This window comes from Sylvia atricapilla, chromosome 5, assembly GCF_009819655.1.
Source record: "Sylvia atricapilla isolate bSylAtr1 chromosome 5, bSylAtr1.pri, whole genome shotgun sequence".
Lineage (NCBI taxonomy): Eukaryota > Metazoa > Chordata > Aves > Passeriformes > Sylviidae > Sylvia > Sylvia atricapilla.
In genome coordinates this window covers 22,068,158-22,083,079 of record NC_089144.1, presented here as the reverse complement: position 1 = coordinate 22,083,079, position 14,922 = coordinate 22,068,158, and the positions used below count along the sequence as shown (strand labels likewise).

General features: G+C 47.6%; 1 protein-coding gene across 2 annotated transcripts in view; it reads right to left on the bottom strand.

The window, feature by feature from the left end:
- EXOC4 (exocyst complex component 4) overlaps positions 1 to 14,922 on the bottom strand; it is a 303,602-nt gene that overhangs the window by 54,827 nt on the left and 233,853 nt on the right. For both annotated transcript variants that reach the window (XM_066318880.1, XM_066318881.1), the window contains exon 12: positions 1,221 to 1,357. In XM_066318880.1, the coding sequence (XP_066174977.1) occupies positions 1,221 to 1,357 (137 nt within the window). The remainder of the gene's footprint in view (positions 1 to 1,220; positions 1,358 to 14,922) is intronic.

Here is a 14,922-nt window from a genome sequence, read left to right as displayed (position 1 = left end):
GGATTGTGGTGCCTTGATCTTCCAGGCTGGGGCTGGGGAATGTTAGGGATGGATCATCCCCAAATGCCAGCGGAACAAGGACAGAGCATTTGGTGACTCCCTCTCAGTTTATAGGATTGTTTTGGGAAGCTTTCGCCCAACCCAGTGTGTGTGGATCCATGTGGTTACTGATTCCTTAAATCACTGAATCATTTAGGTTGGAAAAGACCTCTAGCATTGAATCCTACCATTCCCAGCTCTACCAAGGCCACCCATGTCCCCAGGTGCCACCTCCCTAGGGCTTTAAATCCCCCCAGGGATGGAGACTCCACCCCTGCCCTGGGCAGCTCCTTCCAGTGCCTGGCCAATGTTTTAAGGAAGAAATTTTTCCGAATATCCAATCTAAATCTCTCCTGGTGCAACATATGGTAATTTCCTCTCGTCCTGAAATTCCTAAATTGCCATGAGACCTGAATACCCAAATTTCAATAGAATTAATTCAAATAAAGCTGAATTCCTTGCAAATGTTCAAATGAAGACTCTGAATCGCTTCACCTGCGAGCAAAAGGCGCATCCAGCCATTTCTTTTCAAAGATGACACTTTAAACTCTCAGTGGCCAACCTGAGGTCACCTTTTATCACAGAACTATGGAATGGTTTGGATTGGAAGGGACATTAAAGATGATTCCAACCCCTGCCATGGCAGGGACACCTCCCACTGTCCCAGGCTGCTCCCAGCCCCAGTGTCCAGCCTGGCCTTGGACACTGCCAGGGATCCAGGGGCAGCCACAGCTGCTCTGACAATTCCAGCCCAGCCAGGAATTCCCAATTCCCAAGATCCCATCCAGCCGTGCCCTGTGGCAGTGGGAAGCCATTCCCTGTGTCCTGTCCCTGCAGGCCTTGTCCCCAGTCCCTCTGCAGCTCTCCTGGAGCCCCTTCGGGCCCTGGCAGGGGCTCATCCTGCCTGACTATGGGACAAACTGGAATAATTTCTAAGCTCTACCACCACTGTTATCCACATCTCAAGACCCTAAAGCCAGGCTCTGATGTGGATAAATCCACTGGGAAACCACAACTCCCCACACACCACTGACCATCACCCCAGCCTTTTTATCCCTAGAAGGAAACGCCCTCGGGCCACCCCAGCAGAGAGGACTCAAGAAGCAGCTCCTGGCTGCTGACAGCAGCACAGCCAACCCAAAGAGCAGCAATTCCCCCCGGAATGTTGTCCTGGGCTGTACCTGTAGGCCAGGGTGCAGGTGTCCTTGTACTCCTGGAGCTTGACGCACACCATGTTGAGGAACTGGTCCGAGTACGCGCTCAGGTCGTGCATGAGGTTCATCAGGTCCTGCACAGTCTTCTCCACGATCACCGTGCTCTGGGAGGGGACAAAAGCCCAGGGGTGAGCAGCAGCTCCGTGAATCTTTATCTCAGCCCTCCCCTGTGGGCTTTTTATCTTCTTTTCTTCTGTTAGAGCTCATGAGATGCAGTTCTCGTGTCCGGACTCAGATGTTTATTAATTCTTATCCATGTTACAGTCTCACAAGCTGTGAGTTCTGGCTAACAAATTGAAAAATGGCTCTGTCTCTAACTCTTTCCAAGGTCTTTCAAGCACTAATCATGAAATGACATCTAAATTATTTTTACTTTTAACCCAATAACCAACCACCCGTAGTCCACAATGCAGATTTTTCTACCCAGTTACAAAACACCACCCAGAGCCATGGAGAAGAAGGTGAAAAAGAAGAATTTAGCCAACACCCTAAATCCTCCATCTTGCTTTATGTATATATTACTATATTCTAAACCCTTAAACTCTGAGTTTCCCACCCTGTGATGTCACACACTTCTATCCAAACTCCACACCCATAATCCCAGTGATATCACTCAATTCTGGAAGCCTTTTCCACAGCCTCAGGTCAGTGCAGGGTTTGCCTGGGGGTCAGTGCCTGTCAGCACAGAAATCCTAAAATTCTCAGTGCCCAGGGTTCCAGCACTCTCCTGCTTTGCTGATTGCTGTCACAGAAGCAAACGTGCAGCTGATGCTTCCCCAGGCCGAGGAGCTGCTGGGGAGGCTCTGCCAGAGGCTGAAAAAACGAAGGGAAGGAAAAAACTGGGCAAGAAAAGGAGGAAAGTGGTTTAAAGGTTTAAATATCAGCTTGGGAAGTTTGGATTTCTGAGCCACTTGCTGAAGTTCACCAGGTCTTTCCTTCCTTAGGTGAAACCTCAAAAGGCAAAAATGTGATTTTTAGAGGTACACACAGCCCAAAGTGCTGCTCCACATTGTACAGATCCTGGAATTACTGAGGTTGGAAAAGACCTTCCAGACCATCCAGTCCAACCTTTGATCAATCCCACTCTGCCACCCCAAACACAGCCCAGAGTGCCACTGAAACCCCCAATGAGCAGGTTTGGTTTCCTCCAGCCTGCAGGAGGTACCATATGCACAACAATGTCCAAGATTCCAACAGCTCCATATGAATTCTGGGATTTCTGAGCCCCCCCCCGGTGACTTGACACAATTTTGTATTTATTTTGCCTGCTGTGTTTGATTTTGTTGGGGCAAACAAGACAAGAGGGGAGGTCATGGAAGTCCCAGGTTGATATAAATTGAATTATTAATGGTCTCAGTAGAGTGAAGGGTTATTCCTGAACTGCAGCAAAGCAAGATACTGAAGCATTTGGGAACCCTGGCCGATTGGAGGAATTCTGGACTCAAATTATACAGGAGGATCCCAGGGATTTGGAAAGAGCCCCCCTTACTCTGTGCTCAGGATGAGAGGAGAAGTTGGTGACTCAGAGCAAAATCTCATTGACCCCCAAATCGCCACCTCGGCCACATCCCCACAGCCCAGCTTCCATCTCTCCATGATTTCCTGATTAAAGTGTGGCATCAGCCCCTGATCCCTGATCCTGCTCCTCCAGAGCAACCCCTGAGGGACAGGAATTGATCTGCTCCATTCCCTGACTTGGTAAAAAAGCCCCTTCCAACCTCATCCTCACTGGGAACTCTCACAAATCCTTGGGACAGGGGGTTCCCTGAAGGCTCAGCCTGTGCTGTTCCTGCCATGTTCCTGGCTCCCAACTGCACTTGGAGAAAAAAACCTCATCCCATTCCACCCCATCCATGGCAGGGACACCTCCCACTGTCCCAGGCTGCCCCCAGCCCCAGTGTCCAGCCTGGCCTGGGACATTCCAGGGATCCAGGGGCAGCCACAGCTGCTCTGGCAATTCCAGCCCAGCCAGGAATTCCCAGTTCCCAAGATCCCATCCAGCCGTGCCCTGTGGCAGTGGGAAGCCATTCCTGTGTACTGTCCCTGCAGGCCTTGTCCCCAGCCCCTCTGCAGCTCTCCTGGAGCCCCTTCGGGCCCTGGAATGTGCTGGAAGCTCTCCCAGCCTGGATCCCTGGGAGCTGAGGGGCTCCAGCCCTGGAGCAGCTCCATGGATTCCTCTGGATTTGCTCCAGCAGCTCCAGGTGCTGCTGCTGTGTCCCCAGGGCTGGGGCAGCTCTGCAGGTGGGGCCTCACCTGAGCAGAGCCTGATGTGGTTTGGGACAAAAGTCAAGCCCACGATGGGCTGAGAAATGTGGTGAGGGGTTAAAGTCACCACTGATTCCTCAGGAACAGAAAAGATAAGAAAATCCTCCCTAGCTCATGTAGCAACACAAAAGACAAAACCAATTCCTTTCCTTTTTGTGTGGATAATCAGATTTTTCCTTTTCCATTAAGATTTCAGGGGTGGCAGGAGGGTGGGGTTTGCAGCAGGACCATGGTATCAGCTGATCTCCTGCACCTTCCCAGGATCTGTCCTGCCAGGAATCCTCGTGTGAACCCTCCTGGGTTGGACACAAAACCACACGAGGAATCCAACCGGGCCTTGATCCAGCTCATTTCAATTTATTTTTTTTTGTAACTCAGCATTTGGAGAGAACAACAACAACCTAAAAACCCACGAGTGGATGTTAAAACACGAAGTATTGTGTTTTTTACGGAGTTTTTTCCCGCTTATCTTCCTCAACGACATTAAAATTCCAGCAAAGCTCCTGCCAGTATCTGGATTTTAGAATAAACCCTACTGATTTAAAGGGAACAGAATGCTACTTGAATGCTTAAAAAAGAAAATAATCAAAGGGAGAAAAAAAGGGAATTACCATATGAAAGAAGACACTGCCAGCTACGTAATGGCCATTTCCCTGCCACATCTTAACCTTTCCCAAAGCCCTGCTGCCACCTCTGCAGGTGTCCCTGGGGACACCCTGTCTGAGGAGGCTTTGGGGCAGGCCTGGAGCTTCTGAAAGTCCCCAAAATGAAAGGCAGCTCACACATTATCCCAGAGCCACAACCCCGCTGCCTCTGCCCCATCTGGTTTCCTTAACAGCAAATGGATCTGATCAAAGCTTAATTTTTATGGCGAGGCACTTCAATGGAGCCTTTAAAAAAAACCAAAACCCACACTAACAAGGAGAGTCATCCAGGGAACAATGTCCAGGCCCTCACACCGGAATCCCAACACCATGCCGAGGGGATGGATCATTACTCCTCCAGGAAGGTTTTCAAAGAGGCTGAAGGCTGCTAAAAATAAAAAGAAATCGCTCCTGACGCCCTCCTGTCCCTCAGCTGAGGATAAAACACCGCTGGTTATTAACACTGTGGGGTTTGTCTTTAATGGGGTTTGCAAACATTTGTCATTATCCCTTGTTTTGCTCCTTATTCCCAGCTGGGCTGGAGCTTCAGGTGATGTAGAGCAGCTCCAGGGCAGGCAGAACTGCTCCCACTGTGGGGTGACACAGAGCAGGCAGACCTGGAGATACTGATTCCTTTGGGATTTTGGTATTTTAGCCATCCCTTTGAGATTTCAATATTCCAGCAGTTCCTTTGAGACTTCAATATTCCAGCAGCTCCTTTGGGATTTCAGTATTTTACCCATTCCTTTGGAGTTTTAATATTCCAACCATTCCTTTGGGATTTCAGCACTCCAGCCATTCCTTTGGGATTTCAGTATTTCAGCCATTCCTTTGGGATTTCAGCCATTCCTTTGGGATTTTAATATTCCAACCATTCCTTTGGGATTTCAGTATTCCTGAAGTTCCTTTGGGATTTCAGCATTTTAGCCATCCCTTTGGGATTTCAATATTCCAGCAGTTCCTTCAGGATTTCAGTATTACAGACATTCCTTTGGGATTTCAGTATTTTACCCATTCCTTTGGAGTTTTAATATTCCAACCATTCCTTTTGGATTTCAGCATTCCAGCCATTCCTTTGGGATTTCAGCATTCCAGCCATTCCGTTGGGATTTCAGTATTTCAGCCATTCCTTTGGGATTTTAATATTCCAACCATTCCTTTGGGATTTCAGTATTCCAGCAGTTCCTTTGGGATTTCAGCATTTTAGCCATCCCTTTGGGATTTCACTATTCCAGCAGTTCCTTCAGGATTTCAGTATTACAGACATTCCTTTGGGATTTCAGTATTTTACCCATTCCTTTGGGATTTCAATATTCCAGCAGTTCCTTTGGGATTTCGGTATTACAGACATTCCTTTGGGATTTCAGTATTCCAGTCCTTTCTTTGGGATTTCAGCCATCCCTTTGGGATTTCAGTATTCCAGTCCTTTCTTTGGGATTTCAGCCATCCCTTTGGGATTTCAGCATTCCAGCCATTCCTTTGGGATTCTTGGCCTGTGGCACCCCAGTGAAGGGGGTTTGGAATGACTGGAGAAAGGGAGCACTGGAGGGGAAATGAGGCAGCTGGGGAGGTGTTTTTAAGGGCTCCCTAAAAACGCAGTTTCGGGACAATAAAAGAGATTTTCAATGAGTCCTCGACATGCAGAAATTTAACCACGAGCTCAAACCTCCAAAATTTTCAGCTTTTCATGGAATCAGAGGACAATTTGGGCTGGAAGAGACCTTGAAGTCCAACCAGTGCCACCCCTGCCAGGGGCATGGGACACCTTCCCCTGTCCCAGGTTATTCCAAGCCCCATCCAACCTGGCCTGGGACTTTTCCAGGGATGGGAAGTGCACAGTTTTATTTTCCAGCTCCCTGGTGAGGAGCACTTGGATTACAGGAACAATCTTCCCCCTCGATATTTTTATTTTTAATTTATGCAGAAATCACAGCTTTTCCCCACGCCTTGGGAGGGAGAATCGCCATTCCCTCGCTCCATTTCCTGGGGGAAAGCAGACAAAAGATGGGAATATCCTGCTCAGAACTGTCTTCACCAAAACACAGCAGATGGGGGAAGAGACCTTGGCACTGGAAAAGTTGCCTGTTTTTCGTTGATTATTGCCCATCACAAAATATCTCCTTGAGATGCCTTGGCAGAGGAAGGCACCAGATGAGGGCAGGACGTGGCTGCCTCACAGGAGAAGGATTATTAAAGCCTGATCTAATGTTTAAGCTGGAGTTTAGCTGACTCCTCACGATTTTGGAGCACCAAACGGAGCCCAGCTGTAATTAAAGCAGGACAGGAGAGAGGGAAAGTCCTCAAAGCTCTTCAGGCTCAGTGCTGAGCCACAGCTCTGGGTTTGGGACCATTCCCAAGGGACAAAACCTAAATCCCTTAAGCTTAAATACCTGGCCAGGCTCTGGTGAGCTGATAAATATCAAGTGCTGTCAGTGCCTTGGAGGGCAGTGGGAAAGGGAGATAGAAATTGGAGCTTTTTGCCCAAATTTGTCCCAAATACCTCACGAGGCCACTGGAAAAACTCTCACTGAATGAGAAGTTAGAGATGGGAATCGTTGAAATCTGAAAAGCAGGAGTTTGCCTGGAATTTTGGGATAAATGGGCTGTTTAATTCTCTTTGGTGGCTCTAAAATAGCCAACATCAGCCCTGAGGCCACAGGAATGGGAAGAGCTGGATCCATCAGTGCCCTGGGGAGCAAACCTGGAGCCCTTTTCCAGCACCAACACTAAAATAGAAAAAGAATAGTAAAACAATAAAACAGAGGAGCAAACCCAGCCCTGAAACAACTAAATTCATTTTTTTAGCCATCAGAGGAAAGGGGAGAGTCTAAATTCCCTCCTCTTCTGATCAGTGATTATCCCACATGGAGTGAGAACACCATTTCCCCACTTTTCTTTGTGGCACATACAGGTTTTACAAAGGGTTGGCGTTTTTAGAATGTATCAGTTCCATTCAAACCTGTGCTTATCAGCAAAATCTCTTTTTACAGATTCCAATCTGATAGCCTGCTTTCCTCCCCCAGTCTTTTTCCAGGAAAATCCATTGTGCCAGTATCAGCTGTGCCCGTTACTATGGTTATACTACAACCTTGTTTCCCAAATTCCAAGGGATTTTTTTCCTTTTTTTTCCCAAACCATAATTCCACCTGTTTCAATGCAGGTGATATTTTAATTTTTATGGGATTTATCCTGAGAGGTCTTGAGTTAATTCACCCCATGGATGTGAGCCCAGGATCTGCTGGAATTCTCCCCCTGCTTCAAATGTGATGTTTCAGGAGGCAAATGAATGCACAAACAAGGTTTTGGATAAACCTTATTTACCTGGCACTGTGGGAGAGCCAGGAAAGCTTTGCTCCAGTGAACTGGAATATTGATGAAGAGCAAAATGTACATTTGTTTAAAAACAGAAAGAAAAAGGAGAACATGAACCATAAAATCTGCTCATTGCTGTTTTACTGTGACCATGCAGAAGAGTTTCCCTCCTCTAAACACTGTTCAGTATTTGGGATTTCACACGTTGGAACACAGAGTTGACGTTTCCTTGTGCAGCCCTGGAAAAGCAAGCCCAGGAAATGCAGAATGAACCAGACCCAGCTGAAGCACAGAGAGAGGGGGCTGCCACCAGGGTTTGCAAACTCTGCAAGGATTCAAAATTGAATCAGCAGCTCCGGAACTTCAAATCCAGCCCACAGAGCTAAAACACTCGTGGCTTTTCTGGAGTTTGAGAGGCCAAATCCCAAAGCTGGGGAAGACTGGAGAGGAGGCACAAGGACAAGGTGTGAGCAAATGGGGTTTTCATCATATTCTTTGTTGTATTTGAGATAAACCTGTGCCCCAGATGGGGCTTCACTGCAAGGGAAAGCTTCCTTAGAAAGATTTCATGGAATCATGGAATGGTTTGGGTGGGAAAGGACGTTTCAAGATCACCCAGTGCCACCCCTGCCATGGCAGGGACACCTCCCACTGTCCCAGGCTGCTCCAAGTACCAATGTCCAGCCTGGCATGGGACATTCCAGGGATCCAGGGGCAGCTGCTCTGGCAATTCCAGCCCAGTCCCTCTCCTTTCCCAATAGGAAGGAATTCCCCCTCTGGCAGTGGGAAGCCATTCCCTGTGTCCTGTCCCTGCAGGCCTTGTCCCCAGTCCCTCTGCAGCTCTCCTGGAGCCCCTTCAGGCCCTGGAATGTGCTGGAAGCTCTCCCTGGTTCCTTCCCTTCTCCAGGTGAGCTCTCCCAGCTCTCCCAGCCTGGCGCCAGTTTCCCAATTTCCAATTAAACTGAGTCCTTTCCTACAGAATCCCAGAACCATCCAACCTCTCCCTGCACGGATTTTCATGCAGAACGTGGATTTAACCCCTGGGCTGCAGCTCAGCTCTTCCCCTGTGCCCTCAGTGTGAACCGTGATGTTCACTCCCATCGACTTCAGCTCATTCGTCCCAGCAGAAACGAATTTTGCCACTGCCAAGACAGAAAAATGTGACTGGATAACTCCACATGGAAGGTTTTTCCAAGGAGAAATGCTCCACTCTACTGCCTGTTTCACACAGCCCTGATGACCTGGACTTGTCTCTCATGACACTGTGATGATATTCACACAGGAAAAGGTAAAAATCCCCTCTCCTTAGTGACCTCCTGAACGCCTGCCACTTTGGAGTCCTTTCCAAGCTCCTCCTTTTTACTTCATTCCAGACTTCCCAGCCAGCCATGAGGAGCTCCAGCAGATCCGAAGCTGGGTCACAGGAGGGCACAAACAAGCTCTGCATTTCTTAATTAACCTTAACTTAATTCTTAACAGGAACAGCTGGGTGTGCTGGATCCTCCATCTCTGACAGGCTCAAAATCCAGCCCAAGTGCCTTCCTGGGAGAGTTGCCACATTCCCAATGGAATCGTGGACTTGATGAGGAAATTACTGGGTGGAGAAATTACTGGGTCAACTTTGCTGGCTGATTATTCTGCAGATCTGGTGAATCGATTCTGATTTTGAGCTCGAATTCCACAGCAGAAGGCACCCAAGTTATGCTCAAAAACCCCAGTGCAACAAAAACAGGTGAGCTCTGACCCTGGAGTATCTAAAAGTGCTGGCATTTTATTCTCCAGCACCAGCAAAGTGAATCTGTCCACCCAAAACGCAGCAGAACTGTTCAAATCTCCTGAATTCCCTACAAAACGGGAATTCTCAGCACATCAACTCTTAGCCAGCACCCAGGAGCTTCCCAGCATCCAAAAAAAAGGGGCTGGATCTCAGCAGGATTAAGGTTAAGGGTGGAAAAGACCTCTCAGATCACTGAGTCCAACCATCAGCCATGGCCACCACCAAACCATGTCCCCACGTGTCACCTCCACACTTTTGAACACTTCCAGGGACGAGGACTCCATCACTTCCCCTGGCAGCTGCTCCAGTGCTGGACAATCCAAGAATTCCCTGCCAAAGTGGTCTCAGTACTTCCAAAAATCCCAGCTGGACTGGAAGTATCCATGTGAGGAGGTGCCTTTCCATATCTTCAAACCAAAAATCTCAGATCCCAGCTTTGCTACAAACTAAAAATCAAGGAATAGGAAAATTATCACTGGGACAAAGATTTTCTTTCATTTATTCCCATTTCACCTGCAGTGCAGAGGAGCAGGGAAGGGAAAATTTGGACACAGGGGGAAGTTTGTGACAGCCCCAACTTCCAGCCCTGACATTATTCCCTCACTTGAGACACTGAAATCCCCCTGGAATGATCCAGCAGCCACAGCATAATCAGGAATATCAGTGCCTGGGCAGGGAGATGGACGGGATAATTTAATTGGTCTTTTGTATCTCTCCCTTCTCTGATCCCGCTGAGTTCTGGAGCTATTATTAAAGGCATTTTTTAAGGTATTTTAATTTACTCCTCCAAATGGATTCCCATCCATTCACTCCCACCAAGTGAATGTTGTCAGGGACATTAGTGGGGTGATAAAATAGCTGCAGCTTCCCGCTGCTTTTAATGTGTTACATCCACCAGAAAAGTCATTAGCTCTTAGCCTTTAATACACCCTCTGCACTGCTGCAGAACTGTTTATCACTTAAAAGTGCCAGCGCAGGCCAGGCTCTCCCTTTATTAATCAATATACATTTGTGCAGGGAAAAAGGGACTCGCAGCCAGTGATTCCTAGCCTGGTTTGTGCTGCAGGAGCTGAAAAAAAATCCCCATCCCTGACATTTTCATCCCCATCCCTGAATACTCCTAGAAGTGGCTTTTACTCAGGTTTTTTTTTAACACAACTCCCCCAATTACAGGTGAGCTTGGTGGCAAGGTGACAAATTTATTTCACCAGTGGTGAGTGGCAGCTTTCCCTCTCCTTTGTCATCCCTGCTCTAGAACATCATTAGCAGCTGCACCACGGCACAAATGGAACGTGGAGCACGGAATTAATGATGCTTGGGAGCAGAGGAGTCCGTTTGGGAGCTCGTTTTTAATAAATGTTTCCATACAAGCTGGCCCAGTTTGGAGAATAAAACCCCTCAGTGCTATTTTTTATGTGCTCTGAGATCCCTTTTTTTCTTTTTTTTCCTTCAGTCTCGAAGCCCCAGTATTTAAAATATATTTATTATTTTAAAAATGTCTTGCTGGAGATGGTGAATATGAATGTTCAGTGGTGTTCCTGGAAAGACACAGCGACCAGGGCAAAGGCAGCTGGATGATGCAAAACCAAAAGAAATTGGGAAAAAATGGATTGAGAAAGGTTTAGCAGAGCTGAGCTCCCACAATAAAATGTTGTGGCCCTGGATTAGTGCTGTAATTATGTGACAAGGCTGTAATTATGATCTAAATTCAACAAAATTAATGAAAATGCAAGAGATCACTGGAAAACAAAGGGTGAGATCTAGGAATGAGGGGTAAAAGATTAAGAGCGATCCTCAGCTTGGCCAGGCTGAGCTCCCGTGCTCACAAAGGTGTAATTTCACTGAGATTAAAAGGCAATTTGTCAGATTGCAATTTGTCACTGTCCACAAGTCTCGTTTGTAGGTGTGAGAGAATGCAGAGTGACCAGGACAGTGTCACCAGTGGGTTTTGGTATGGGGAGATCCCAAAAGACACACAAACCTCACCTTTAATGCACCAAAATTCACATTTCTGTCTCACTCTTCGTTAACCCAGCTCTGATTAGTGTGATGAAGAATTCCTTGTTCACCAAAGCAATCCCTGGAAAACATGGGGAGAGAGCAGAGGCCCTGCTATGGATTCATCCCTTTGAGGCATCCCAAAGGATACCATGATTGGCACTAAATTCACTTTTGTTTTATTTTCTGTGGGATGATTTTATGCAGGGTTAAGGCTGGTCTTCAACTTAAAGGAGAAAAATATTTCCAAGGGGAATTTCCACCTCAGTTTCCACACAAGAAGCCAGAGGTGGCCAGAGAGTGACAGTTTGGTTCTTCAGGTGCTTCTCAACAGAATGGGCAAGATTTTCCACATTTGCATTAGAATATTGCAGTGCTGGAATGCAATTTGTACATAAAACCATTGGAAAGGAGAGGAATTCTCAGGAAAAGGATAGGAAGAAAAAGAATTCCCTCAGGTCATTCATTCAGCAGGACTTGAATTTCAATATTTTATGGCACAGGCCAGTGCTGGAACAACTGAACTCCAAGACAAGCAAGACATTGCAATTCCCAATTTCCATCTCCCTTGATTCCAAAGGATTTCAAACAAATCCAGTGTTGGGATGGAGAAATCCCAATGCAACTCCAGAGAGAACCTGAGCAGAGCGGAGGCCTCCTCCTGCTCCTCCTCCCAGGAACGACTCAAAAAGCAAAACCACTTGGAAATGGGAGATGACTCCAGATCTCCACACAAGAACACAACCCAAATATCCTTAACCCCACCAGATTTTAACTTTATGGAATCCTTGGCATTATGCAGAGTTTCCCAAGCTGGAAGCTGCAAAGAGAATTGCCTCGTGTGCTGCGAAATGAAGCAGACTACAGAAAAATCTGGAATTTTGCTTATTCTTTTGGTTTACTACTTTTTGCATCACGAAACAAAAAAACCAAAACAAAAACGAACACCCCCCCCCCAAAAAAAAACCCCCACAAAAACCAAAAACAACCCCCCGCCCCCCAAAAAAAACCCACCCAAAGAAACCCAAAAAAAAAAGCCAAGCAAGCAAATATTGCATTTTTACGTCACGGCACAAGCAGGGGTCGAATTGACCATTTTAAGGATGATTCAGGGGGATCTTTGCACATCCCAAAAGGGAAAATCCAGCCTGAAGTGCTGGCCCCAAAAAGCAGAGACAGGAGAAAACTCAGGGAAGCCTCATGTGCCAACACCACCGGTGATTTATTCCATAAATTCAGCCTCGTGCTCTGCACATCAAAGCCCGAGGAGGTCACAGCTCTGTCCCTGCATGTCTCCAAAGGATTATCTGGAAATTCCTCATGCAAGGAGGCTGTCCCAGGCTCCGACAGCCTGTGTTAACATGGAATTCATCAAACCACAGTGACCACCCCGAAGCCCTGGAGATGTGGGAATGACAAACTCGGAGCTGGGGAGATGGGAGAACAGGCAACTCCAGCCTTTGATTCCTGCCAGGAGAAGCAGGAATTACAACAAGAGATCCGTGGGCTGGGAGCAAAACTGGGATATTTTTAACCCACTGTTTTCTCCTTCTGTTGTCTCTTCTTGCCTCAGGCTCAACCTGGTGACAGGTCCAAGGGCGGGGCCATTCCCAAAGGAAAATGATTCCAAGGAGGAGCCATGATGTGAGGATGAGAGCCGTAGTCATGGATCCCAGCTCCTGGAAGTAGGGATGGGTTTGGGAAATGCCAGAGGCCTGCAGAGCACTTTCCATTCCAGACCGACCTTCTCCACTAGGAAAAAGCAGCCACACCAGTTGAAACCGGTGTGAAAATGGGATCACCTGGACTTGTGGCGGACTCTCCATCCCTGGAGGTGTCCAAGGAAGGAGTGGATGTGGCACTCAGTGCTCTAGGCTGGGGACAAGGTGCTGATCTGGCACAGGCTGGACTTGATGGTCTTGGAGGGCTTTTCCAATCTCAGGGATGCTGTCATTTTCTGGGAATCTCATAGATAGGACGCAGATACTCCCAAAGCAATCCCAGAATGGTTTGGGGTTGAAGGAAACTTCAGGTGCATCCAAGTGCCACCCCTGCCATGGCAAGGACACCTCCCACTGTCCCAGGCTGCTCCCAGCCCCAGTGTCCAACCTGGCCTGGGAAATTCCAGGGATCCAGGGACAGCCACAGCTGCTCTGGCAATTCCAGCCCAGCCAGGAATTCCCAGTTCCCAAGATCCCATCCAGCCGTGCCCTGTGGCAGTGGGAAGCCATTCCCTGTGTCCTGTCCCTGCAGCCCTTGTAGTAAAGATAAATCCTGAATCACACATTAAGGACACCTCTGCTTCCTTCAGATCCCAACTACTTTTATCACGATTTTCCTGAAGATCTGCCCATTGATCCAAAAAACCGAGCCAAAATTAAGCAAAAAATTATTCAGCTGCACTTCACAGTTTCCTACACTAAGCACTGAGTATTTCTACTCCCTGAGCTGCTGGAAAGAAGTAAAAATAACTAAAGGAGCTACTCAACATTTTAGCAACCACCTGCTCCTAACTCAGGGTTTGTGTCACTGCAAAGCCCCGTGAGATGGCAAAACCCCACTCCCAAAATCCAGCAACAGGGCAGTGTGGAGAAGTTGTCTTTTCCCTCCAAAAAAAGTCACATTTTAGGAGGAAAAAAGAATAAAAGACATCAAATTGTGAAATGAAAAGCCGACTGGGTCCGCTCGTTAACGGGAGATGTCTGATAAAGGCGGTGCTGCCTTGCTCAATCCCCGGCAATAACGAGCAATCCCGCTTGGAAAATGGGCTGGATGAGGCCATGGATCTTCCCTTCCCACATGGAATCTGTGCATCATTTCCTGACAGAGCCATCTCCCCTTTCCCAGCAGCCAGAGCAGCTCCGAGAGGCCTCCCAGGCAGTTATGGATGGAGGGAAGGAACGCTTTGTTTTATCGCCTGTTGTTTTCCCGGGGCTAACGATTGTCCTGTGGATAAATCCATGCAGGCATTCAGAGGGAAGGCGAGGGAGCCAAACTCGGCTGGGATGGAGCCATCCACACAAAACAAATTCATCCATTAACCAAACAGCAGCGCTTCCAAACCCAGCGGGGTCATGGCGGAGCCCTGCTGGGAAGCAGGAATTAACTCAGAGCGGAGATCGTTTGTCTCTGGAATGTTGTCATATTTGTTGTCATATTTGTTGTCACATTCACGGATGGATTCCAGGCTTTATTGGGAAGGCAGGTGGCACTCAAGATCGCTCATGGGAGAGCCCTTGGAATGCAAAGAGAGAGGAGGAGAAATTGATCTCCCGTGGATGGAATGGCAGGAATTCATCTCCGATGTTGTTGCAATTAACGGCAGCAAATTTCACTCAGTGTCACACAGAGGGAGCAAACTGGAGTGGCTCAGTTACTACCAGGTGAATACTCAGTTACTACCACGATACTGCTCGGTAACTGCTTGCTCAGGTTTTTGTTTCATACCTGTGCAGAAAAAACATTTCCCATCTTATCCAGAAAAACACACGGCCAGGCCTGATGGGGAACGTGCATCAAACAGTGGAAGTGCTGGAGAAATGGGATGATCATCCCACTAGGAGTCTGTACAGCCCAGCAAACACACAATTTGGGTCCATCACTGGGCAAAAAAAAAGGGAATTTTGGGGAGGAAAAAGGAATTTTTGGGGAGGAAAAAGGAATTTTAAATGTT